Source organism: Zingiber officinale, chromosome 10B (genome assembly GCF_018446385.1).
Source record: "Zingiber officinale cultivar Zhangliang chromosome 10B, Zo_v1.1, whole genome shotgun sequence".
Lineage (NCBI taxonomy): Eukaryota > Viridiplantae > Streptophyta > Magnoliopsida > Zingiberales > Zingiberaceae > Zingiber > Zingiber officinale.
Genome location: NC_056005.1, coordinates 94,476,775 through 94,503,980, shown reverse-complemented (window position 1 = coordinate 94,503,980; position 27,206 = coordinate 94,476,775). Strand labels below are relative to the sequence as shown.

The 27,206-nt window shown below is 42.5% G+C and overlaps 3 protein-coding genes across 3 annotated transcripts; 1 reads left to right on the top strand and 2 right to left on the bottom strand.

Moving 5' to 3' along the window:
* Positions 1–2,144: 2,144 nt before the first annotated feature.
* On the top strand, positions 2,145–3,294 carry LOC122029345 (ethylene-responsive transcription factor 3-like). Its single transcript, XM_042588291.1, has one exon. The coding sequence runs from the start codon at positions 2,382–2,384 to the stop codon at positions 3,018–3,020; it is 639 nt and encodes a 212-aa protein (XP_042444225.1). The 5' UTR covers positions 2,145–2,381; the 3' UTR covers positions 3,021–3,294.
* Positions 3,295–5,633: 2,339 nt separating this feature from the next.
* On the bottom strand, positions 5,634–8,955 carry LOC122029344 (short-chain dehydrogenase/reductase SDRA-like). Its single transcript, XM_042588290.1, has 6 exons — positions 8,789–8,955; positions 8,577–8,693; positions 7,033–7,167; positions 6,842–6,967; positions 6,511–6,612; positions 5,634–6,024 (listed from the first exon to the last, which is right to left on the bottom strand). The coding sequence occupies exons 1-6, from the start codon at positions 8,906–8,908 to the stop codon at positions 5,875–5,877; spliced, it is 750 nt and encodes a 249-aa protein (XP_042444224.1). The 5' UTR covers positions 8,909–8,955; the 3' UTR covers positions 5,634–5,874.
* A 965-nt stretch (positions 8,956–9,920) lies between these two features.
* On the bottom strand, positions 9,921–18,268 carry LOC122029281 (RPM1-interacting protein 4-like). Its single transcript, XM_042588215.1, has 5 exons — positions 18,067–18,268; positions 12,098–12,106; positions 11,579–11,952; positions 10,739–10,948; positions 9,921–10,256 (listed from the first exon to the last, which is right to left on the bottom strand). Exons 1-5 carry the CDS (start codon positions 18,266–18,268, stop codon positions 10,179–10,181), a joined length of 873 nt encoding a protein of 290 aa, XP_042444149.1. The 3' UTR covers positions 9,921–10,178.
* Between the last annotated feature and the right edge of the window lie 8,938 nt (positions 18,269–27,206).

The window sequence follows — 27,206 nt, the reverse complement described above, 5'->3', positions numbered from 1 at the left end:
GAATTTGAACTTCATTATAAACCCTTAATAATGACCTCGTGACTATCCACCTCAATTGGTTAGGTCGATCGAGTAAAGTAGATCTAATTGACGGAGCTAAACTAGTCCAATAGACTAATTTGTAATAAGAACCATGGTTTAATTTGTCAGATGAGTCCATCTAAGTTAGGTCATGTTAGCGATGAGATTTGCAAGTGAGGGCCATCTAATTAGTAGACTTGACTGTTGTCAAATGCTAATACTTTATTTATTTCAAAAGATGGAGTAAAAGGAGAGAAGATCCTTTGGTCCATTATGATCCATAATATAATTGTGATCAGGTTATTATTGTGATTCAGTTGTAATTATTTGTGTTTCTTTTTTGAATTTATTTTTTCATTCAGGTTGTAGTTTGGATCGGACGACCACCCATCCATCGCCGGTGACCTTTGGCCGCCCACCCTAACTCAAAAGTATAATTTGGATAGAAATGTGAACCTAGAAAAAAATTATAACTAATTATGATTGAATCACGGTCGTAATCCGGCTATAGTTGCATCATGGACCATTCCTTAATCTAAAAAAGTGAAATAAAAAAAATCCAATCTCGATTAAAAAAGGGTAGCTTGTAGGGGTGTAATCGAGCCGAGCTGAGTCGAACTCTTGGATGTTTGATTTTGACTCGTTTATAATCGAGCCGAGCTCGAGCTTTATTTAACGAATATATTCATATCTCACGAGCTTATTCGAGCTTTTATCGAGCCTAAACGAGCTTAATAAATATAAATTATAAATTTAAATATTCATTAAAAACTAAATTATATATTTTTAAAAAATTATAATATTCTTGGTAAAATTTATAATTTTATTCTAATAAATAAATTTAATATATTTGTTTATGTTTTTCATAAGTAGAGTATAAAATATATAAATTCAATATCAAAACGATTATTTTTTTATTTAAAAGTTGATTCATGAGCTTAACGAATATGTTCACGAGCTAACGAGCCGAATATTGTGAAGTTTGAGGTTGGTTTGTTTAATTGTTTATCTTAACAAGCCTCATTAAACGAGCTCAAACGAGCTTTTATCGAATCGAGTTTCGAATAGCTCACGAGCGACTTGGCTCATTTACACCCGTAATAATTTGTACTAGAATGCAAATAACTTTCTCTATTTATTTGATACTTCATATTTTTATTTATCCAAAATTAGAAGGAACTAATTTTCATCCTCCTTCGAACTCTCAAAGTAAACAAAATCGGGGACCAACAACACCAATAAACTCACAGCCAACCGTGAGCTTGTCGTTGGGCCGGGAGTCATACCTCAAGCACAATCTCAATTTATTCAGTAATTAATCGATTTTATATTGATTTTGATTGTTTAATTTCGATGATAAAATTTAATTCGGCTTATTAAAAAAATGATTTAATCGTTTTAAATTGATTAGATTTAATGGATAAACGCGATATATTGAATCGGAAATCAAGAATTGTTTTATTTAAAAAAAAAATGGTTCAGTGTCAGCCGCCTGCCGCAGACCGATGGACGGATGGAATTCGACGGATTGAGACGCGACGAATGATGGTCCCCAAAACCAACTCCATCTTCATTTCATTTCCATTTTCATTTTTTATTTCATTTATATTTACATTTTATTTCATTTATTTATAGGCCGATTTCAATTCCACGCTCCTCTCACCAGAAACCCGTCCCACTAAATTAATTTTTTAATTTATCCAAAAACTTTATTTATTGCCATAAAAAAAACGAGACTTGATTGGCCGGTCCAGCTCGGTCCGGTCTGGCCGGACACGGCCCACGCCAGCTTCGACCGCAACTTGCCATAATAAATTACACGATTTCCCATAACTTTTTTTTAAAAATAATTTCTTTTAGGGAGGAAAGGAAAAAACGAAGAAGCGCTTCGGTCTTGTCCAAACCGGTCTGATCGCACTCGGTTTTCCGAACCCGACCCGGGGAAACAGGCCCCGCGTTAGGACGAATTAAAGAAAAGGTACGGAACGGGTCACGTATGAGGATGTGGCGCCAACGACATACAAGTTTTTTTTCTTCATTTTTTTCCAGAAAAATAAATAATTGAGGGGTATTTTCGTCATTTCATGCTGCGCAAAATGTGCTATCACCGCAGTCGATAAAAGAGAAGGACCGGCGAAGAGACGACGACGCCGAGACGGTGGTCGTTCGAGTTCTCGCCGGAGAAGATGGTGATGATTCGTTCCAGACTCGCCTTCTGACCGCTGAGCGTGTGTCATCTACTGCACATCCCTTCTTGCGGGGATTATCGGTTCCTAAGCATCTGAAATCGGAGAGGATAAGAATAGTTTTTTTCTCCCCCTTTTGTATCGGTTTTGTTTTCTACGATTGTGGTGCTGGCGATGAGGAAGGGCCGTGCGCAGTCCTCGAAGCTGACGGCGGCGGCGGAGGCAACTGCTTTGGCGGCGGCGGCGGAGATGCGGTTCCGTGGCGTTCGGAAGCGGCCCTGGGGGCGTTTCGCGGCGGAGATCCGTGACCCGTGGAAGAAGACGCGGATCTGGCTCGGCACCTTCGACTCCGCCGAGGACGCCGCACGCGCCTACGACGCGGCGGCTGTCGCCCTCCGAGGACCTAAGGCCAAGACTAATTTCCCATTGCAGCCATCGTCCTTACCAACTCATCCTTCCGTCGCCGCCGCGGCTTCCGCTCATTTCTCCTTGCAGCACCCGTCACAGCCATCTCAGCGGCCGGTTTCTAGCAGCCACAGCAGCACCGTGGAGTCGTCCAGCGGTCCGAGGCTGCCGTCTTCTTCTGTGCCGATCCGTCTGCGGCAGCCAGAGCAAAGGCGGCAGGCCAACCCCCCGGCGCCCCCGCGTCCTCTAAACGGCGACGGTGACTGCCACAGTGACTGCGGATCCTCTTCTTCCGTCGTCGATGACGACGACGACATGATCATATCTTCCTGGCCGCAGCCACTGCCATTTGATCTTAACCTTCCGTATCCAGATGATGATATCCAGGACACGGTTCTCCGCCTCTGATGAGCGTTCTCTCGGCCGAGAGAAGAGAACAAATTCAGAAAAAAAAAAAAACTGGTTTTTCCCTTCTCTCCTGAGTTCTTCTGATTTCTCCCCACGAAAACATTCGAACCCTGTCTTTTTATACTTCGATCTACATGTACGGGGTTGAATTTAAGTTTTGAAAGCTATATGACGATGAGTATAATTCATGGATCAAATTGTGTAAGAACATATTTGAGGTTTCTCTTAGTTTGTTACTCTTTTGCCTTTTGTTCAATGCACGAACAGTTCTCTACCCAATTTGTCAAAATGGATATAGAAACTAAAGAAGTATCAAGCTTAAATTGTTCTTATCCAAAATTTCAACCTTTTATTCCTTATTTGATGCCTGCCTCTCTAACAGGACCTATTGATAAGAATTTCATGGGAAGCTACAAGGTTTTATCCTGATCAAAGTTTATGGGTAATCTCCCTTTACCATTGTTGATTTCAATCCCACTTGAGTGTAAACAGATCTACAGAGTGCACGGATCTGTATCTTCATTCTTTTCTTGTTTAATCTTTGTTGTGATGTTCTTTGTGCTTGCATTGGCATTGTGCTAAAGTGAGGTTTTCTAACTACAAGGCAGTTTGCACAGCTTAATGTTGTTTACATATTCAAGTTACTGGTCTTTGCGGCTATTAAGCCACTCACCTCCATGTTTATGCTCTTGGAATTCAGCTACCTACAGGTTTTCTTTCTCCTGTTGATGATCTGTTTTTCCTTTTACCAAATTTATGCTTATTTGTTAGATTTCTGAACCAACTTTTCCTGAAACGACTGTTATGTTATTAACATTATGTTCTTACTCAAGGTATCCAGCTTTTAGTTTCTTTATTATGTTCTTACAGTTTTGTAAGTTAGTAGGCAGTCATTTCTGTATGTTGTTGAATGTTATTGTGGTAGACAAATTCAACTCCTATAGACAATTTGCATTATATAACTTTGATTTAAATTAAGGCTGCTGAAATCCACTTTACTTTTGACGTTGGCGGGATCTATTCGCCTCTTGTGACATTATGCATTTTTAAACTCTCAAGCATGATTTGGCTCTTTCTCTTTTGTCATTTGGTGTTGGCATTGATCGGCCACAATATGCTTGCCCGACACGGTTAACATTTAATCTAGCTGATGCCACTGTTCTTCAACTTCCCCTTGTTCTCTAGCAATTTTTGTCTGGTTTCTTTCCCCATTCTAAGTAGAAGTCATTTGCTTTGCTTTTGCTTTGTCTCAAATGCTTGCAGCATTAATGTTATTATTGCCTACCGAACGATTTTACTCAAATTTGGGAATCTCATTGTTTTGGCTAAATTATTCTTGCATAAATGTTATTGTAATTGATCTCGATTATTTTGTAACCTTTCGTATGATGTCTATTAATTTGGGTCGCGGGATGTTTAATGTTAACCATGTGAACACATGCATTGCAAGTTCTTTCTATCCCCCTTTCCAGCCACAGAAAGCAACCCTCAACTTGTGATGCATTCATTGTGGCCATATCAACTTTAGGTGTTGTGCAAGTCTCACCTTCCCAATTTGTGAAGGAAAGTTGATGCAGTGGTTGGACCAAATTATCGACTTCATTGATCTTGTTTGAAGCACGTATTTGACGGTTCGATTCGTCTGCTTTGGCTTTTGCAGATCCACAACAACGAGATCTAGTGGGTGTTGAAAACATGCTGGTGAAGGTATTTTTCATCTCTTTTTTCCTTCTTTTTTCTTGCCTTTGCCTTCTAGGGCTCTCAAATTGAGTGGGTTGGAAAGTTGTGTGATTAAGAATATTTGAGATTGTGATTTAGATGGTATTAATCTAGTTGCATCAATAATTCCACATGGTCTTAATCTTCAACTTGCTTGTAGAGTGTTTGACTTGTTCTTGTTAATTAAAAATGTGGTTGTAGGCTTTGTTCGCTTCTTGTGTTCATATTTGAAGGAAGATGAGTTGAGTTGGATCTTTTTTAGAGTCAAGAAATGGTTGATGAGTTGTGTTCATATTTGTTTCTTTTATTGCAGTTAGACTGCAAGTGGTTTGCGGCTTAGCCATGAGCTCGCGGAATCTGCAATTTGCGGCCGCGACAGTTGCAATTCGCAGCTATTCTGCAGGCTCTTGTGGGGTTCGCGGCTGCCAATTTGTCGGTGCAGGGTTCCTGACTGATTGTTGGTTGTTGTTTTTGAGTTCGTGCTTACCGGCTAAGGTTTTTGTGAGAGAAGATGGAAACTTTGTTGTCTCAGAGTTTAGATGGACGATAAAATAATCCACGAATAGATTTAGAATCTTATCGAAGATTATTTTTTATAATCAGTAAATCGATGCCACTATAAATTTCTATACTGAATCATTGGAGTAAAAAGATAATTATACTCGTCTCAGACGCCCCTCTAATTTGACCAGTTGAGCCACCTCCTAGATTTGGTGGTCACAGGGCACCTCCACGGCCCTGTTCTATATAAATAACCAAAATTAGAGGCCTTTTTAATGAAGAGAACTAAGTAACAAAAAAAAAACTCAAAATTAAAGGCCTTTTAAAAATGTTTTGGCCAAATTTTTGAAAAGGAAGGCAAAATGCTTAATAAATTTATCAATAATTATCATAGAAAAGAAAAAGCCCTTGCATAATCATTTATTTCATATTTTTATCATTTACTGAAAACAACCATAAACACAATTCATCTAGCTTCAATAGCCTAAATAAGTCTAAATTTTTTTAGTTCTACAAATCAAATGAAATGAGGCCTCAGTAACTTCGTAGACTTTGGAAATGGTTGATTCAGTAAATGTAAAGTTATCTACCAGTGAATCGCCATCACAAGGGTTTCATAGAATTGGGGGAGGGATTATAGTCTGGAAGGCATTCCTCCCGCGACCACAAGTGTTTCTCCGGTGATGTAGGATGAGTCATCCGAAGCAAGGAAGGCGGCAACGGAAGCCATGTCTTCTGTAGTTCCGAGCCTCTTCAGCAAAGTTTGATCCTCGATAGTTTTTCTCTGCATTTAAGCAAAAGGAACCTGCTGGTCATCTATGCAAAAGATGAGAGATGAAAAGAATGGTGTGAGAAAACTTTGGAGTATGAAACTACTTGATCCCGAGGCTGAAGTCATTAGGGAAAAATATTTCATGTATTTGTACTATATATTCAAGTGCATCGACATTTTGTTCCTTCGGCATACCACTTGGTGTGTTCAGCTAAAGGGATGACGACGCAAAGAAGGCAACATGTATTACTTTCATTGTCATTTCTAAACCTCCCCATCGCACCTGAGACATCTCACTTTCTCTTTGTCCCTCTTGCAGAGGCTACATTTGAACCGGTGAGATGCACAACCCCTCTCTTTTATGCCTACCTTATATATGTCGCCCTACCAACAGTGACCTCGATCTAAAGCAAAATACATTGAATAGACTTCGGGGGTGCATGATAAATGACTAGTAGGAATCACTAGTGCCCTTGAACAAAAGAAGAGAATGCTCACCATAGCGTCATTATTTGTAATGAAATTAGCAAAATGCGTAGGGACGAATCCAGGAGCTATACAGTTGACACGGGTATCCGGGCTCATTTCGGAAGCAAGGGCCTACAAGAAATTTAGACGACTGTCATATGATGTATCACAAACTACTACTACTAAATCTAACAATGTCTATTGCTATTTTCAGCTACATGTAGAATAGAAATGTCGAAATTCACTTTAATGCAAGACTGGTAATGTAAAATTGTCTAATCTATGAAATGTCGTATCGATGCACCATGATATTCTAAGGAATATGATCCATATGATACAACAATAAGAAAGAGAGAAGTGCCTTAGTGAGTCCAAGAAGGGCAGTCTTTGTAACACCATACATGGCCATGGAAGCCTGCGGGTGGTAACCTGCAATTGACGATATAAGGATAACAGAAGATCCTTTCTGCAAGTAAGATGCGGCAGCCTGAAAGAGGAACAAAGTTAATATACGCAAACAAGACAGTGAAGCAAGAACAAGATGCAAACTACCTGGAGGATAAGGATGGAAGATTTCACATTGATGTCCCAAAGCTTATCGAGAGTTGACTCTTTGGTATACAGTATCCCATCAACTGATGGATTAGCAGCAGCATTTGACACGACTATATCTATGTGACCATATTTCTACAAGAGTATCAGAGATAACATCTGTCAGATCTGTGTCAAATACTAATGTCATACAAGATGACGGAAAGTCCCTGAGCAGAAGACTTACAGAAGAAAGGGATAATAAACAAAACTTCAACATTCTCCAAACTATTATATTAACACAAGTCAAGGAATTGACATTGTAGTCATTTGGTCACTCAAATCCAAGTGTTCCGTTCAAGTATGCAATTTAATGCATGTCTTCATTCCCATCGACTCTTAACAGGATAGACAAAAAATGAATTAATGATATCTTTTTTGTAAAATGGTTACAACTGAACCAGCATTGAAATCTCAGAATCTTCTTTTTCTGCATCCTCTATGGGGGATACATAAGAAAAATAGGTGTACTAAATTTTAACTTAATACAATGGATCAACAAAGCAAAAAAAAAGTTTCAGTCTGAGTTTGTTGCTTAAACCTGCAGGAGGTCAACTAGATACATCATTGATTCAATCAGGAAAGAGACATTCTCTTGTGGTGCAATCTAAATATGTTCTGTAACCTCTTTAGTTTATTTGAAGATTCAGCTTCATCATGATGGTATGTCTTGATTAGTATCTTACATCAAAGTCAGTTCAAGTAAATGAGGAAGAATGAGAAGTGGCAATCAAAAAGTTCTGCATCACAACAAATGGAAATAAGTCGTCAATTAGGGATGCAGACCAGCTACTAACTCAATGGTTTCTGTAGCAGGCCAAGTCAGTTTTTGAAGGTGGCTAGACCATAAGGTGGTTATTGCTTGTTGCCAGTCAAGTGATCAAATTTAAAGGATCAGGCTATCGATGCAGATATAGTTTTATCCTCTCGTGTACCATGAGCAAGGAAAAACTGGCAATTAAAGTTTCAATTCCACTACTAGTTTCTATTAACTGGAATGTTGTCTAACAAGGTTCTGGGAGAATTAATACAACACCACAACGGTGATCAAGTTTCTTCTCTACTTTATCTCAATTTACTACCTTTGTTGCAACTGAAGCTTTCTATTAATCTTCTGTACTAGGGTTCAACCATTTTAACTAAGAATCAGAGGCCAATCCAGTTTGGTTGAAGGTGGAAATCAGGAAAATGGAAAAAAAATCCAATCTAGTTAGATCGCTTGAGACAGCAAACCCCATGATCAGATCCCTTAAGACCGGTTTGATCACCATGAACTAGTTTGAGATATCTCAATCAGAATTCACCAGCAAGGAGATGCAGGAACACTCATTAAGCATTGCATACCAAAATCCAAAAGTCGAATTCGCCTTATTCACAAACCAAAATCCTCACAGAATCCAAAAAAGGAAAAAAAAAAAAAGAGGGTATTTCCTTTCGCAGGATATCGACCCCAAATCAGATCTCAACAGGAACATCACTCTCTACTCAAGCAAAAAAGCGCTCACCTGAACGGTCTTCTCCACGAGATCCTTCCGGTGCTGCGGATTCGACACATGACAGACTGCCCCTATCACCTCGATTCCCTTCGACCGAAGCTTCTCCACCGCCTCATCGACGTTATTCTGTTCTCCCAAACGAGGAAACGCCGATCGATTGCTAAACAATAAATTACCAAATACAAAGAAATTGAAGCCGTACAACTTGGGGCGAAGCGGACCTGCTTCCGGGAGGAGACGACGACGGCGGCGCCCTCGAGGCCCAGGCGCTCGGCGATGGCGAAGCCGATCCCTTGGGTGGAGGCCGTGACGATCGCGACCTTGCCCTCTAATCTCCTCATTCCGCCTCGGTTGGATATCTCGTCCTCCCAAGTAAACCAAAGCCAGTGCGGGCAAAGCTATGGCGAGATGTACTTACTATATATCATATTAGGGAGAAACACTTTTTCCCATTTTACTCCAACAAGTTCCTAATTTACAGTTTAGCCTCTAATATTCTCAAAATCACGCTATGTTCATATATCCTAAAAAAAATTAGGAATGTAATTGATATAGCAACTAAGGAAATAACTTTGCAAAGAAGTCAAATTAAAAATTGTATTAATTTAAAATTAATTAAAATGAAAAACTTAATATAAAAATAAATATTCTAAATAAAAAATAAACTAATTTAATAAGGATTATAATTACTCTTTATTTATTATAAAATAGAATATATTAATTAACAAATAATAATAAACAAACCTTTCATTTATTATAGATGACTCATCAATCTTGAATATTTTCTATTTTTAAAAATTTTTAATTTCTTTTCTTTAATTACGTATAAATTAAAAATTCAGCTTTAATTTGTTTTATTTCTTTCCTTGTATTAATGGTTAGAATAATTTCTTAGCATTATCGTACCCAAATTTTTAAATCCCAGTTACTCTCATTGACAATATCTGAATGACCGATCCGATTTTACGAAATTTTTCTACCGATCATTAGAATAAATCAGAAAGCACACGCGATAATCAATCCAGAAATCTAGCATCCTTTGGTTACACCTCTTATTTGGAGAAAAAATTCCTACAAATACATCGTAGTTGGGATACGAACCGTGGATATCTGAATAATAACCTGAATATCCTACCATAATACCATGACCCCGAGAACAATGTATTAGATATCCAATGTATACTTACTTACAAAATAACCAATTTAGTTCTTCGAAAATTTTCCACACCACTCGGAGAAATTAAGAAACGCTCGCATGACTCTCAAGCACGATCTCAACGCAACCATACTCTTTGTTTCATCTCTGTGTGTATCGAATGGTGTAGCATGGGCACAACCTCAAGGCACCAGCAATAACTTTTACTAAATGAACAAAGTACAACCCAAATACAAAGATTACATTGAAATTTTGGTAAGATCTTTCATCTGTTTTGAGCCTCTCAAAGCATTCGACCCCCAAATATAGTAGTAACATATTGAACATATCGAACAAATGCATCAACCAGTAGCTTGGTTGAATGGATTGTAATACATACATAGCAAGAAATCTTTCTAATGTTTTCGTCCTTCTGGGAGTTCCATTCGTAGCAAGAAATCTTTCTGCGGGAACATTCACATTGGATGAGAGACTGCCTTATTTGGGAATTCATTTGATCTGTTTCCGAGGCTTGAATGTAGGCATGGAAACATCTGCGAAACCAATGAGAAGTTAAAAAAAAAAAGGCAAGAATTCGACACGACCTCTGTAAATTTGATAGCATTTGTCTAACTGAGTTTGTTTGTTCAGCTAAAAGGTACCATAAGCAAATTTACGAATCAGCTAGCAACAAAACTTAGGAGGAAAAGATACATATTTGAAACTTGAAGTGTTTGATCCAAAGCTAAATATGAGATTTGTCACAATGCAAATTAAAAAGTTCGACTTAGAATTTCTGAAAACCAGGCAATGTGAAGCTGATTTGCAAACTCCGTTGGCACTATGAAAAATGAAACATAATGCACTGCAAGCTGATTTGCAAATCGGGTTACGATGATTTAGAGCCACAATAGGGTTTCAAAGTGTTCTACTTGAGATGCTTCAAAGTTAAGATCAAAGCTTTTTTTGTTGGTAAAATGACAAATTATAGTTCAATGACATCACAAACAAAATTTCAGCACAATTTAGAACTTACCCAACTCCAAAAGGAATGATCTTTCTGGTGGTAAGACCTGTGGCTCGGCGGAAACACAGGTTGAGGAGTAAATGCCGGAATGGTACTTGCAGCTGCCGCCTTCTTGTCTTCTTTAACTTTGTTGAAGATGACAGTGTATCCAGCGGCCAAATTAGGATCTGCTGCATCCCATTCTCCGAATTTTGGTAATGCGGTGGCTCTTTGGCGACCCTGTCAAAATAAGAACAGAAAAAATTATAAAGTTCTTCGACAATGATCGATATTGGAACAATTGCTTATTAATAGAAACCGCAAGATGGATGACATGAGGAATAAAGATACATAATTAGAGTTAGTAACAATCAATTGGCACGATGACCAATAAGACAATTATAGGTTGGAGATATGGCTAGGAGGGCAGTTATAAATAGTTAGAAAATAGTTCAACTTCGGATGAATTGGATCCACCTCAATCGAGATAAGTCTTTCTCGATCAAACTAATAAGGTCACTTCAAACGAACAGAAAGCTCGCATTCTGGCTTGTGTTTGCTGAGTGCAGAGGCCTCATATGTGACTGAGATTTGAGCACACCATAAATCATTACTTTCTTGCTTTGTTATTCTCTTACGTAATTCCTAGCTTCCTTGCGAATAGGTTCTTCGCCTTTCTTATGGTTCCATTCTTGACTTTGCCATAAATATAATGTCAAGTTCTTTGTAGCAACATAATCTTATGAGAAAGCAACAGCGAAAGCAAATTCTAAATGAAACTATCATGATTTAACTTCGACATATGAAACCGAATACTTTAGCTTAGTTGTTCTCTGCTTTGCGATACTTGAGAAAGAAAATTGTTCTTACAGTTCCTCCTTGTTGAGCAGTTACTTTTCTTCTCTGCACGACGGGGGACTGAGAAGGTGAGTATCCAGCTTCACCTACACTCCTATGGTCTCGTTGTTTTCTACCTTTGCATTTCTTTTCCTCCCTGTCATCATTTGCTTTTAGCTCGTGATTCCGCCCACCAAACTCCCTATGTTTGTCCCTGTGCTGGCCTTCTTTTGGATATTGAGGCTCTACAGCCAGGTCTCCAGGTTTGTGGAGCTCTATCATTCGCTCTGGATCATATGGACTGAGAATGGTAGTACCAGAAGCTTTCTCCTTGCGTGCCGTATCAAAGTTTGTTGTGTAGGCAGCATTTTGGTTCCAATCACCAAAGCGTGGCACATGGCCCCCTGCTGCGAAATAAAGAACAGAAGAAAACAACAGTTAATAACTGGGGAACATGATCTAGAATCGGTAAAACCTATTTCAACTATTAGATTAGTTCTATTCTGTAAGATTAAAACATCATTAGAGGAATTTTTATAAGTGGATACATACCATGAGAAACTGAAAAACAAAGAACAAAATACCATGCTAATTAAACAAATTAACAAACTAATTCCAATGTTTTACCACATGCTTTGCATGAAAATATAGGCAAATCACTATATGGCCCAATGACACCATAAGATTATCTCTCATAGACATAACACAAAAGTATACACAATATTTTCTAACCAAGGGAATTTATTATTTGATTTCAACCCCAAAAACATAAATGCAAGTTCTCTCAGGCAACTCCTGATGCCTATGTCGTAAAAAATGGAAGTTGATCATAAACGTACATATGTACAAGCTAATGCGAACCAATTACTGCCACCTAGATGCTCATATCATAAATATTGCAAATGCTACTCAAGGAATACACAGGATATTATGTTGCAAACTAAAATCTTAGGACACATAAAAAATGGAATTCCAATTCCATAGTAACAATGAATTCATTCATGAGGAAACATAGAAGTTTTGGAACTCAAATTCTGGTTGTCGAAAATTTTAGTCCCCGATCTCACAAAGAGTTATAGCATTTCTGTACCAACCCTTCTTGTGTTTTGCTAGATTATTTATTTATTTATTTGTAGGTACGCAGAGTGAATTTACTTATTTTTTCTAAGAAACCGAAATCCTGATTCAATCGATCCAAAAACAATATGTGAGACCGTAGTTCTTGAGAATTCACTTTCCTTTTGGAATTAGATTGTTTTCTTTCAGAAATTGATTCTAAGCAATGCAATAGAAATTTGCAGCTTAAGTTGAGAAATGTCAAAGATTATAGAACAAAGGGGAAAACTAAAACACAGAGAATGCAAACCGAACCCTAAAAAGAAAAGTGTAAACTTTATCAGAAAGCAATCCGATCAACATGCCAAATGGCGGAATCATGGATCACAAAACACATCTTGTATCAGTGAAAATAAGAACCCCAAACGGCAGAAGCATACGGCATCACGAACGAAAATCGATCTCGAAGCAATCGAAAATCAACTTTTAGCGGCCGAAAACCAGAAGCGACGGAATCAAAAAGCCAAAAGGACGATCTTGCAGCGATTAAAGCACGAACACTTCCCAGGAAACACAAATGAGGAAATCACACGCTCAATTGGGGAAAGAAATGGACTCACCGCCATGAAGAGACAATAACCGGGGAAATGCTTCGCGTCTGGTGCGGAACCAAGCGGAGGATGAACGCTCAAGGGCTCCAAGAGAGGCGGAAGCGGAGGAGGGAGGTATTTAACGAAGGGGAGGGCGGGGACCGTGCCAGCATTGGCCATGCTTCTCTGGTAGAATGCTAAACAGCCTAAACTTGGAGAGAGGGAGAAGTTTAGGAGGCCTGCCTGGTGCAAATGAATCGAGTCGGTTAGTGAATTTTTCGAACTTTCCGAGCTAAATTCGAATATTTTTTAAGCTGAATTTGAATCTATACTATGCTTTTGGTTCACGAGCCAATTCGAATGAAATTTTAATTATTTTAAGATAATTTTAGTTTAAATATATTAAGGTGAATAATTCCAACCTAATTCAAATTTAAGTAATTATAATTCGAATGGGCTTATTGAAGATTTGAACCATTCGAATCACTCAAATTTTATTTTAAATTAGGCTCGAGTTCAAGTTATTTAAATTGACAAGCTTATTTTTCGAACTCGAATCTAAATATTAATATTGATCCTGTCCAAAAGTCAGGGAGATGAATGCAGGGGATGTGACACTTTTGTTGACCTCCGAGGAACTTTGCTCCTACCTGCAACACAAACAGCGTCAGTGCCGAGCTAAGGAAGGGATCTCGGCGATAATCCTCCGACACTCAAGTCAGTCTCTGGTGAAGCAAGAAGTAAGAGAACTGTAGCGCAACTGTAGAGATCGCGAGAGAAGCATACCTCCGCCGATGCCTGGACCCCCTTTATATAGGGCTCCTGTAGCGTGTGTGCACGCTTCTTAAAGTGATCACGCAATCCCAAGCTTTCCCTGAAGAGATATGTCAATAAAATGTCTCTGACACAGTATCTTAACGGGTCGAGCATATCTCTGAAATGACAGTGGAAGTTTCCGCCGTACGATTTTCTGCCTAACCATGCCACCCGTCGGCGACACTAACTCCCAAAAGGATGTTGAAGGATATCCCGCGGTGTATGTTGCTCAGCCAAACGGGATGGTCGCTCGGCTAAGAGTTCCCTGCCCTAATGTCGTCAGTTGATGGGTCGAGTGGGATGACTGCTCGGCTTGAATCTTCATTGTCTGACTGATGAATCTACTACTTGGCCGAGCGAGGTAGTCGCTCGGCCAATACTTCCACTGTCTAGTTGCTATGCGTGCACCTTGGCCGAGCAGGTAGCCGCTCGACTGAGTTAGCGTTGTTTATGCGTGGTCTGCTCGGCTATGACTCCACTCTACTAATCTGAGTATTGATGTAAGGTCGAGCGGGGTAGCCGCTTGGCTTGCTTCTGTAGACACCTGCCGTTCATTCCTATCTTGAGCGTCTTAGCTCAACTGGCGGCCGAGCTAGTGATGATGTCAGATCGGACCTTTCATATCTCAGTCGGGCGAACCACTCGCTTGCTCGGCCTGTGATAGGGGGTGTTGACCGCCTTGACTTTGACCTTTATTGTGACGATGACCTTTCCCAAGATGGGCCCCTCCTTATTGTTGGTGCAATATTCCCCAGGTCAAGGTTGACCAAGTTGACTGAGCTTGAATTGAGTCAAGCTCGAGTCTTGATGTTTGGATTTCGATGTTTGACAATACATATAGACAACACATGAAGATTACAGGTGCAATTGTTCATGTGGGGAGATTGTGAAGGAGAGTCAAGTAGGTCAAGGTTGACTGGATACTTGACTGGAAAATCCTAGTGAGTGAAGCTAGGTGAAAGTCCTGGTGACTGAAGTCTGGCAGAAGAGAAATCCTGGTGAGTGAAGCCAGGTGAAAGTCCTAGCGAGTGAAGCTAGGCAGAAGAAAAATCCTGGTGAGTGAAACCAGGTGAAACTCCTAGTGAGTGAAGCTAGACAGAAGAAAAATCCTGGTGAGTAAAGCCAGGTGAAACTCCTAGTGAGTGAAGCTAGGCAGAAGAGAAATCCTGGTGAGTGAAGCCAGGTGAAAGTCCTAGTGAGTGAAGCTAGACAGAAGAAAAATCTTGGTGAGTGAAGCCAAGTGAAAGTCCTAGTGAGTGAAGCTAGGTAGAAGAAAAATCCTGGTGAGTGAAGTCAGGTGAAAGTCCTAGTGAGTGAAGCTAGGCAGAAGAAAAATTCTGGTGAGTGAAGTCAGGTGAAAGTCCTGGTGAGTGAAGCCAGGCAGACATGAAGTCCTAGTGAGTGAAGCCCTAGTGAGTGAAGGTAGGCAGAAGGGAAGTCCTAGTGAGTGAAGCCAGGCAAGGAAAATCCATATGGATCAATGATGATCGGACATCTGGTGTTGGGAAGTTCAAGTAGGTCAAAGGTATTGACAGGATACTTGTCACAGGAAATTCAGGTGGATCAAGGTTTATCGGACATCTGGTGAAGATAAGTCCAAGTGAGTCAAAAGGATTGACTGGACACTTGGTGAGGGAGTCCTAGCAGGTCAAGGATGGCCGGATGCTAGGCATGCTGTACCAACAGGTCATGGTTGACCGAATGTTGGTTTAGGGGACTTTAGACTTGGCTTTGGGCAAAAACCATGAGCTGGATCGATCAGCCGATCGATTGGCTCATGCCCAATCGATCAGCTGATCGATTGGGCGAGTCACCACGACAAGCATTCTTCCAATTGATCAGTGGATTGATTGGGAAGAAGTGTCACGCGAACGGAGCAGCTCTGGATCGATCGGTCGATCGATCCAGAGCCCCCAATCGATCAGTGGATCGATTGGGAGTTGCGATTCTGCGCGATAAGCCCTGGATAGATCAGCCGATCGATCCAGGCATTTCCCGAGAGCACAGAGACGCTCTGGATCGATCAGCCGATCGATCCAAAGCCTCCCCAATCGATTGGGAGTTATCCAATCGATTGGGATCCGACCGTTGGTGTCGATTAAAGCCGCTGGTGAGCTGTTCTCTCGGCAGAGCTCACACTGTTCACTCCCGATCTTCACAGCAGCTTCTCCACAGCGTTTTCCACTCTCACCGCTAGTTCTTGAAAGATCTTGGAGAGATATCCAAGTCAAGAGGCGTGACTACAACAAGAGAAAGAAGCTAGGGTTAGAGTTTTCTTTGCATATCTTGTAAGAGATTTATTGTATTTGTCTTCTCTTATTTTCTTGTTGTATTGAGTGTATTGTAGGGCTTCTCCGTCTTTGGTAGTTACCATAAAGGAGTGTTTTTACTAGTGGAGGGTGCGTGAGTGTGTGGATCCTTGGACTAGTCACATCTTGTGAGGTGGATATCAAGTAAATCCTTGAGTTAGCATTGTGTGTGTTGTTTCTTTGTATTTCCGCTGCATATTATTGAAGAAACAAGCAACGAAGAGCACGAGGATCGCGCTGAGCTATTCACCCCCCCCCCCCCTCTAGCTACATAATCGGTCCCAACACTTATCACCGCATCACACATACCTCCCTTTCAAGTCTAGTCGAAGGAGGTCATTGTCCGACTGACTGGACTATTGCGTGAACAGATTCCATCCCGATCGGCCTTCCTTTCTATGGGGGCTGATCAGGCTAGGCCTGACCCTCGCCGATCGTCCTTTTGAAGTTGATCGCTCGGTCATAAGCATGCTCCTTTGATCCGATCGGACAAGCAAAGGCTTACACTTGTAGGCTTTTTCTTACATCTATCTCAGGTGAACGCAGGCTGGCCGGACGTCACCCTGATTTCTCGAGAAGCGTGCAAATCTCCTATCATTAAGGCGGAGCAAGTTCCCATGCCAACCTTAATTGCCGACCCATGGTAGCTTGCCACGTGTCACGCCCGCAGCCATCACACACCTAATGTGACAGGTATTGATGGCGACGTTTGGCGGTTTAAATTCAACAGTTAGATCTTCGCATAGATTTTCACGACCTAGATCGGACGGCTCCGGTCGGCCGAGTATAGCGTTTATAAACCCGCAACGTCAGCTTCTCGCCCGCACTTGCGTCTTCCTTTGTGTTTCCGGCGATCGCTGCTCCTCTGACCACTTCGCTCCGGCGACCACCTGCGTTTCTCTCCTAGAGATCTCTTCCTTTTTCAGTAAGCTCTCTCCTCTGCCTCTGTTTTGCTTTGTTCCGGTGGCTTTTCGGTGGTCTTTTATCTATTTCGATTGCATTTCTTCCGCTGTTTTTGCTTTCTATCGTAATGGCGAGCTCTTCGCAACCGTCCGCTGTCGTTCTCGGACTCTGGTACACCGCCATGGAGTCCCGGTTCGATGCGGATGACGCGGAGGCTCTGAGAAATACCTTTGAACTCCCCCTGGGCACGAGATCGTTTTACCTTTTCCGTCTGATCGACCCAATAATCTTCCAACCGACACTATCTATCTGTTCAGAGATCACTTTGTCGCCCGTCTGCGATTCCCCATCTATCCTTTATTGTCGTCATATTGTCGTCATTTGTAAATACTTTCGCATCTTCCTTCCCCAACTCGTACCAAACTCTTTCCGTTTGCTGTGCAGCGTCACTGTCTTGTTCCGGCTGCACGACATCCCTCTTACTCCTCGAATGTTTCATTACTTCTATTACCCTAAGCAATCCGAGTCGGGGCCTTCCTCTTCCAGTCTCGGGTCGGCTTAGTTTTCTTTGACAAAATGTCGACCTCTAATAAATATTGAAAAGAATACTTCTTTTTCATGCACCTCCCCAAGCGACCAGAGTTCGCGACCCGTTGACAACTTGAACTGGCGCCTCTGCCCGATCTGAAGGGATATAAGAGCCGCTCGGACTATCTCCATGCGACTTCCATGCTGGCCGATCAGAAATATCACATTAACAAGCTATTGCTAGAGGGTGTATTGTACATTTTTGGCCTGAGTCTGATCCGTACCGGGCTGCCGACCAGCCTTTCCCTTTGATGCTAACTGATCTTTCTTTCTCTTTTGCAGCCGGAGTCATGATGCGAGCATGGATGGCCGGCAAAGCGAAGCTTTCGGACGCCGCAATCGAGGTGGTGGCTGCCGAAGGGCTGGCGAGCCGAGGTCGACAACCAGTTGGCTCTCGTGAAGACCCACTCGGGCTGAGCGAGGGGATGCCCGTAGAAGTAGGCGAAGGTGCGGCCAGCCATGCGCCGAACAAGGGAGCTACCCCGAGCTCCCAGCCTCAAACGTAGTAGCGCCAAATCATTCCTGCTGAGGAACACTCTAGATCAACCTCCTTCGACGTGTCGTTGACCCGGCGCAAGAGGCGCCGAGCGAAGCCATCTCCGCGTTCTACTGCCTCGGGAGCGTAACTAGTTGAGAGGGTCGAAACCTCGATTCCAGCCACTCTCCTTGAAACTGTGGAGGCTTCCTCGTCCGACCGGGCGCCTTCCTTAGCCGAGCTGCCGCTAGGTGTCGTGGCTGCATCACCTGTTGCCTTCATTTTGCCACCACCAAAGCCTGTAGCAGTTCAACGGTCCGGGATCCTACCGGCTTCTGGCACAGCGACCTCCTCCTACTTGGCTCTGAGCGGTCGACGCTCTATCACGACGATCCTCCACCTGTCAACTGAGGACTACAACGAGCCGAGCGCCCAATCCCGGACCCCTGAGCACCAGATTCTCATTCGGGGGTAGCTCGTCGAAGTCTAGCAGGATGCCCGGGCTCGAGCGATGATGGTTCCTCCAGGCGCCTTGGCTAACAGCCATACCCAAATGGCCACCGGAGTAAGTTCTTTCTATAAATTCATGGCTTACCTCCGTTCGACTCTAACCTTCTTTTGTTTACCTATAGTACTGGGTGGAGAGATTGGCCATGTGCTACAGGCTGACTTATTTGGAGGATGAATTTAGGAAACTCAAGGTCTCGAGCGGCGCCTCTTCCTCCGAAGGGTCATCCCTCTCCGAGGTCGAGAAGCTGAAGGTCGATCTGGAGAAAGGTAACAAGCTCCTGGAGGCCGAGCGGAAAAAGTTTGTCGACCAGGGGTGATGTTGGCTCAATACAAGAAACAAGTCGCCACCTTCGATAAGAAGATAGAGTCGACCACCGCCAGGAAGCAGCGGGCCATCAATGATATGGAGTTGAAGACCCAAGAGGCCCGGAAGCTTGCTTAGAAGCTTAAGGAGGGCGAGAACTTTTTAGTGGTAGAGCGGAACAGCCGCTCGACCGAGGAGAAGTCCCTCCGAGACCAGGTGACCTCCCGGGATGCCGTGTTAGCCGTCGCCAAGGACGAGTTGGAGGGCTCCCGCGTGGTATTGCAGATCTACCAGGACGTCGAAGGGAGCAGGTTTGAACCATGAAGCAAGCCTACCTCCGTTCGAATGCGTTCTATGACAGGTTCACCGATTAAGCCCTTCGCCTATTTAACTTGGCGATCAAAGGGACGATCGGCCAGCTTCACGAGGGGGGCCACTTGCGGACCGCTGTGACGAGCAAAGTCATAAGTCAGGATAAGCTTATCGTCACTCTGCCAGACGAAGTGTTAGACTACTTAGGGTGAGGTTGAGAACTCAATCTTTTGAAATCTCCTCTATAAGCTTTTATAAGTATTAATGCATGTTCCGTCGTTTGGCGTGACTTTTTCTTATTATTTTCGCATGTCGTTCTTCCTCTAACCATATTGTAGCCTCATAATTCTTCCGTTTGGCCATGATTTTTATACGCGTCTGTTAGGACCAAAAGTAGCTAGAGGGAAGGGGGGGTGAATAGCTCGTCGCGTTCGCTCGGTGCTCGGCGGTGCTTGTTTCTTCAAAGATGTGCAGCGGAAATACAAAGAAACAATCACACAACGCTAACACGGTTGGTTTACTTGGTATCCACCTCACAAGAGGTGACTAATCCAAGGATCTACACCAACACACACACCCTCCACTAAATAAACCTCTCCTTTATGGTAACTACCAAGGGCGGAGAAGCCCTACAAGACTCAATACAAGAAGAGAGGGAAGGGATACAAGAAATACAAGCTTACAAGCTTACAATGAGTACAAAAACCCTAACCCTAGTTTCTTCTTCTTGCTTTGATCCGCCTCTTGACTTGGAAGAGCCTCCAAGAACCTTCAAGAACTGGCGATCTCGAGCTTGAGAAAAGCTGTGGAGGAGCTGGTGAAGATCTGAGTTGAATCGGTGAAGAGATGCCGAAGGAATCGCACGCCAACAGCTATAAACGACGCCAACGGTCGAATCCCAATCGATTGGATTGCTCCCAATCGATCGGGGAGGCTTTGGATCGATCCACGGATCGATCAAGAGCGCCTCTGTGCTCTGGAAACATGCCTGGATCGATCCACGGATCGATCCAGCGCTTATCGTGCGAAGCAGCAGCGTCCCAATCGATCCACGGATCGATCCAGAGGGGTTCTGTTCGCGGGGACTCACCGGATCGATCGGCGGATCGATCCAAATCTTCTGGATCGATCCACTAATCGATCCAGATCTGCTGGATCGATCCACGGATCAATCCAAACCTGTCCACGGATCAATCCAAACCTTGGTTTTTGCCCAAAACCAAGTCCAAAGCCCCCTAAACCAACATCTAGTCAACCATGACTTGTTGGTACATAAGACCTAGCATCCGGTCACCCTTGACCAGCTAGGACTCTCTCACCAAGTGTCTGGTCAATCCCTTTGACCCACTTGGACTTTTCTCTTCTTGCCAAGTATCCGGTCACTCCCTAAGACCTACTTGGACTTTTCTTCCTCGTGCCAAGTATCCGGTCAATCCCTTTGACCTACTTGGACTCTCACCAGATGTCTGGTCAACCTTGACCCATCTGGATTTCTCTTGCCTGGCTTCACTCACCAGGACTTTTCCAATTGCCTAGCTTCACTCACTAGGTCTTTCACCTGGCTTCACTCACCAGGATTTTCCTCCTGCCTAGCTTCACTCACTAGGACTTCCCAATTGCCTAGCTTCACTCACTAGGACTTTCCTCCTGCCTAGCTTCACTCACCAGGACTTCCTTCTGCCTGGTTTCACTCACCAGGACTTTCAGTCAAGTATTCAGTCAACCTTGACCTACTTGACTCTTCTTCAATCAACCTTGCATTGTCAAACATCGAAACCCAAACCAAGACTCAAGCTTGGTCAACCAGGTCAACCTTGACCTGAGGGATGTTGCACCAACAATCTCCCCCTTTTTGATGTTTGACAATACCAACACTATCACTTACAATACCACATGTAAGTTAGGCTAATCCCATAGCCTAAACCTTCTTCATGCCACTAGGTAATGAATACATAAGTTAAGCCCTTCATTCTCCCCCTAAGAGGGCAAACTCCCTCTAGGTAATGAAAGCCTAACTTACTCCTTTCATTCTCCCCCTATTGGCACACATCAAACCATGCCTCAATTTTTGGCACTCTTCAACAAATGCCCCATTGTTGAAAACTCTCCCCCTGAAGAGTTGCTTATCGTTGTTCACAACTTCACTCGTTGTGACCAACACGATAATGAATGTCCCATACCCTTCATTAACCTTAACTCTACATTCTCCCCCAATGTAGGCAAATGCCCATCCTTGAGCATTATCCACTTGAAGCCACTTGAACAATGAGGATATCCACTCCCCATTAAAGTTCAAACGCTCAACCTTGAGCATGTTCTTAACGGAAGGTTGACCACCTTCCAAGGTTCATGAAAAATAATTTTCATGTCTTTAAATAGTCCCTCCCCCTAAAGACATGGTGGTAACTTCTGTCACTGCACCAATAATGACTTGGAATCCCTAAACCTTTAGGAAACCCAAACTTTGAAGTTTTGAGGTTCAAATATTCAAACTTTGAAACAAACCTCAAACTAAACTTCAATGAAGTCTTCTTTAACCATTCCATCCTTGTTTTCAACACGAAAACACCCTTTTTATGTATACAAATATATTTTGAGGGGTTTGGAATGGTTACATTGACTAAACAAGGTTCAAAGATGCTGAAATCAGGCCTTCCCAGCCAAAATCAGCGTCCTGGATCGATTGGAGTTGGGTTCCAATTGATTCAACCTATTTGAATCGATCCACTGATCGATTCAAGATGTGTGGATCGATCGGCTGATCGATCCAGCGAGCTTCTGCTCGCGAGAATTGCCTTCTGAATCGATCCACTGATCGATTCAGGCACTCCAATCGATCCATGGATCGATCAAAGTTCTGATAGTTGCTGAAATTCCATTTCAGTCAACTTCAGAGACCCCTAGAAAATTCTACAAAAATCCAAAAATCATGAAATTTCGTGTAGACATTATTTAGGGCATACTTAATCATGGAAAAATAGTTTTCTATGAAAATACTTCATATTTTCAAAGATTGATACAAACTTGAAAACTTGTAAAAACTTTAGTGCTTTCTTCAAGTTTGTGTCTAACTATTCAATGGTGATTACTATCAAAAGATATCCTTCACCAAGGTTTTCCAAAAGCATTTTAAAAATATTTTCAAAACCAATATCCCATCATGTTCCTTGGGCATAATGCACATGACTTGTACATTAGCTTTCCCAATGATGGGAAAACACATAACTATGTGTTTTGATGAACCTAAAACTCAAAAGAATGCACTAAATCAACATCTTGAGTTTTGTTCATCATCCTAACATCTCACTTGTATCTAATGTGTACTAAAAACACATACAAGTCATCTTATAGGTCTTTGTGAGATGTAGATTTTGGTTTTGCCCTAATCTAGGGATCATGCATATCTATCTAGGCATTTTGGAGATATTAGACACCCACCTAGGATGTCACTTGTTAATAAGTGTTGTTAAATGCCATTTGTCCTTAATTACAAGGAATTAAACTTAATGCATGATAATGTTATGGCATACATCAAAAGAAAATAACTTTCAAAAGAAAGATTCCTATAACTACATGATGTATGTATGACATGACATGATATTTTTGGATTTTTCATAATAAAACATGAATGCAAAAATAGACATGATGTCATGGCATATGATGGGCAAACAATCATGGCAAGATTTAGCATAAATAAAATATACCAGATTAACTATCTAAGTATCCTTAAAACCTTAGCCAAACTTACAACTTAAACCTAGATTGCCCTAAAGTGCTTCAAGAAAATGTCAAAGCCTAAATTGGCATTTCTAATTCCCTTGATTAATTTTTGCCAGTCGAAATTAAGCATATCCTCAAATGTTGGCATATTTCATTTTTCCACAAGAGTGGCACTTTTAACTTTAAGCCCGGATTGCCTTAAATTTCCGAAGAACATACCAAAATCCCAACTTGGTGGTTCTTATGAATTTCCCAATATGTGCCATTTAAGATTAAAATCAATTCTTCCACCATTAGGCACATTTTACTCTTTCAAGGAGTAAACGATAATTCCAATTTATTTTCAAAGGTTAACAAAAACTTTGAAAATGCTCCTTGAGTGTCAATTTCCTCAAAGTTGGGTTAACTACCCTTCTAATCGGAGTTGACACTCTCTAACCCATCTATGGGGTAGAGAAAATGCTCCTAGGAACCCAACACCTATTGGTGCTCCTTGGATACTCTAGGTACTCACTAGGGATAACTTCCCTAGATACCTTCCTAGTGACCTTGTTGGGCTTCTTAGAAGCCTTGGTCACATTTTCTAGGTCAACTCTAGGGATAGCCTCCCTTGTGACCTTGTTAGTGACTTTCTTAGACTTCTTAGAAGTCTTAGTCACATTTTTCGCAAAAATACTCTTAGGGATAACTTCCCTAGTATTCTTGGCTTGACCACTGGACCTAGGGTTTGTTCCATAACTATATGGAACTCTATGGGACGAGGGCACATCCTTCTTAGCCTTTGGTTTGTATCCCAACCCTCTATGACCATTGGATGGCTTTGATTTTTCTAGCCCTAGGTATTTCTCATTTTGCCCTTGTAGGATATTTTCCATCCTCTTTAGGGTCTTTTCCATTTTATCAAGTCTTGACCTCAAGACTTGATTTTCTATCATTAAATTCTTAGGTTTTGGTCCATGAGCATTTTTGTTCTTGGGCATGTATCTATTATCCTTAGTGTTCCCGCCCAAGTGTCCATTTACCTTCCTAACCTTAGGTTGGGTAGTTTTGGCATGTAGAGCCACATGCTTTTCCTTAAAGCCCTCATGCTTTCTATTCTTATGGTAAATTGCATTAAAATGATAAAAATTTGAACTATCATGCTTTTTACCATAATGTAACGGGGTAGGCTCAATAAATGTTACCTTCTTCTTTACCTTGGAGGCTTCTCCTTGACTAATTCCTCCTTGAGCCTTGACCATCTTCTTCCCCTTGGGGCATTGACTTCGGTAATGCCCCTTTTGGTTGCACAGGAAGCACACAATGTGCTCCTTACTCCTTTTTATTCCGGGGATGGTCTCCTTGAGCTTCTCTTTGTCTTTTTGTGCCATTTGGCCCTTTTTCTTGGCCAATTTGGAGCACTTGCTCTTGTAGTGTCCATGTTCCCTACATTCAAAGCATATAATATGATTTTTATTATTAATTAAAATATTTATACCTTTGCTTGTAGGGATGACATCTTTTCCTTTGGATCCGGAGGTAGAAGCTTCCTCTAGATCGGACCTTGATTCTCCTCCATTTGATTTTTCTTGACTTGTGGAGGTAGAGGCTTCTTCCTCCTCTTCTTCTCTCGACCCGGATGTAGAAGCTTCTCCTTCTTCTTGATCCGGCGTCACCAAGGATTGCTCCCCCTCAATCCTAGAAGTGGAGGCTTCATCATCTTGAATATGAAACAAGGAGTATGCTCCCTCCTTGTTCCATTCGTTGCATTCCCTTGAGGATGAAACTTCTTGGATTTCCTCTTCTTCGGAGGTTGAGTATCTCTCAACCTCGGAGTCCTCCTTTTGGTCTTGCTCCAAAGAGTCACCCTCTCTGGATTCTTCTTGCTCTTGTACAGTGGAGGGGATCTCTTCATGAAGCTTGGCCAATTTGCTCCATAATTCCTTTGCATCTTCAAATTCTCCAATTTTGCAAAGGATGGTGTTTGGCAATAAATTGACCAAGAGCTTGGTCACTTTGTCATTGGCCTCGCACCTTTGGACTTGCTCTTGGCTCCACTTGCTCCTCTTGAGAACTTTACCCTTTGAGTTTCTTGGAGCCTTGAAGCCTTCCATTAGAGCAAACCATTGCTCTATCTCCATCATAAGAAAATTTTCGATTCTTGATTTCCAAGAATCGAAACTCGTAGAAGTGTATGGTGGAGCCACCCTTGTGTCAAATCCAAGTCCATCTTGGAATTGCATCTTGAAGTTGAGCTTGATAAAGTCTTGAACTTGAAGAATTTGCTCCAACTTCTTCACCCTCTAGCTTTTCTTGTTATGCTTGACCCTTCCGGCGATGATTCCGGTGAAGAGCGGACTCGCTCTGATACCACTTGTTAGGACCAAAAGTAGCTAGAGGGGGGGGGGGGTGAATAGCTCGTCGCGTTCGCTCGGTGCTCGGCGGTGCTTGTTTCTTCAAAGATGTGCAGCGGAAATACAAAGAAACAATCACACAACGCTAACACGGTTGGTTTACTTGGTATCCACCTCACAAGAGGTGACTAATTCAAGGATCTACACCAACACACACACCCTCCACTAAATAAACCTCTCCTTTATGGTAACTACCAAGGGCGGAGAAGCCCTACAAGACTCAATACAAGAAGAGAGGGAAGGGATACAAGAAATACAAGCTTACAAGCTTACAATGAGTACAAAAACCCTAACCCTAGTTTCTTCTTCTTGCTTTGATCCGCCTCTTGACTTGGAAGAGCCTCCAAGAACCTTCAAGAACTGGCGATCTCGAGCTTGAGAAAAGCTGTGGAGGAGCTGGTGAAGATCTGAGTTGAATCGGTGAAGAGATGCCGAAGGAATCGCACGCCAACAGCTATAAATGACGCCAACGGTCAAATCCCAATCGATTGGATTGCTCCCGATCGATCGGGGAGGCTTTGGATCGATCCACGGATCGATCCAGAGCGCCTCTGTGCTCTGGAAACATGCCTGGATTGATCCACGGATCGATCCGGCCATTCTCCAGGCCCCAATCGATCCACCGATCGATTGACTTCTGATCGATCCACGGATCGATCCAGGGGCTCTCGGGGACTCACCGGATCGATCGGCGGATCGATCCAATCTTCCGGATCGATCCACCGATCGATCCAGATCTGCTGGATCGATCTACGGATCAATCCAAACCTGCTGGATTAATCCACGGATCAATCCAAACCTGCTGGATCAATCCACGGATCAATCCAAACCTTAGTTTTTGCCCAAAACCAAGTCCAAAGCCCCCTAAACCAACATCTAGTCAACCATGACTTGTTGGTACATAAGACCTAGCATCCGGTCACCCTTGACCAGCTAGGACTCTCTCATCAAGTGTCTGGTCAATCCCTTTGACCCACTTGGACTTTTCTCTTCTTGCCAAGTATCCGGTCACTCCCTAAGACCTACTTGGACTTTTCTTCCTCGTGCCAAGTATCCGGTCAATCCCTTTGACCTACTTGGACTCTCACCAGATGTCTGGTCAACCTTGACCCATCTGGATTTCTCTTGCCTGGCTTCACTCACCAGGACTTTTCCAATTGCCTAGCTTCACTCACTAGGTCTTTCACCTGGCTTCACTCACCAGGATTTTCCTCCTGCCTAGCTTCACTCACTAGGACTTCCCAATTGCCTAGCTTCACTCACTAGGTCTTTCACCTGGCTTCACTCACCAGGATTTTCCTCCTGCCTAGCTTTACTCACTAGGACTTCCCAGTCAAGTATCCGGTCAACCTTGACCTACTTGACTCTTCTTCAATCAACCTTGCATTGTCAAACATCGAAACTCAAACCAAGACTCAAGCTTGGTCAACCAGGTCAACCTTGACCTGAGGGATGTTGCACCAACAGCGTCCACTCGATTCACATTTCTTTCCAAGTCACTGGGACTGAAGTATTCTGGAGCGTTTTCTCGAACATGCCCTTCATTTGCCCTTTTGGGGCTTTTGGGCAACCCTTATCTGCAGTCAGCCATTCGACCGCCTGCGTAGTCTTGGGTCTGTCGTTGCCGCTTGTCTAGTTGATGAAGCTTCGGATACAACCTCGTCGTGATTCGAAGCAGGCCCGCA

Coding starts and splice junctions, on each gene's coding strand:
- LOC122029344 (XM_042588290.1), bottom strand. CDS start 8,908: ATGAGGAGATTAGAGGGCAAGGTCGCGATCGTCACGGCCTCCACCCAA. Junction 7,168..8,576: donor TCGTGGAGAAGACCGTTCAG/GTGAGCGCTTTT, acceptor ATACTCTTGTAG/AAATATGGTCACATAGATAT. Junction 6,025..6,510: donor TTACAAATAATGACGCTATG/GTGAGCATTCTC, acceptor GCTTAAATGCAG/AGAAAAACTATCGAGGATCA.
- LOC122029281 (XM_042588215.1), bottom strand. CDS start 18,268: ATGGCTGGCCGCACCTTCGCCTACTTCTACGGGCATCCCCTCGCTCAG. Junction 10,949..11,578: donor CTGCTCAACAAGGAGGAACT/GTAAGAACAATT, acceptor TTATTTTGACAG/GGTCGCCAAAGAGCCACCGC. Junction 10,257..10,738: donor ATCATTCCTTTTGGAGTTGG/GTAAGTTCTAAA, acceptor TTGGTTTCGCAG/ATGTTTCCATGCCTACATTC.
- LOC122029345 (XM_042588291.1), top strand. CDS start 2,382: ATGAGGAAGGGCCGTGCGCAGTCCTCGAAGCTGACGGCGGCGGCGGAG.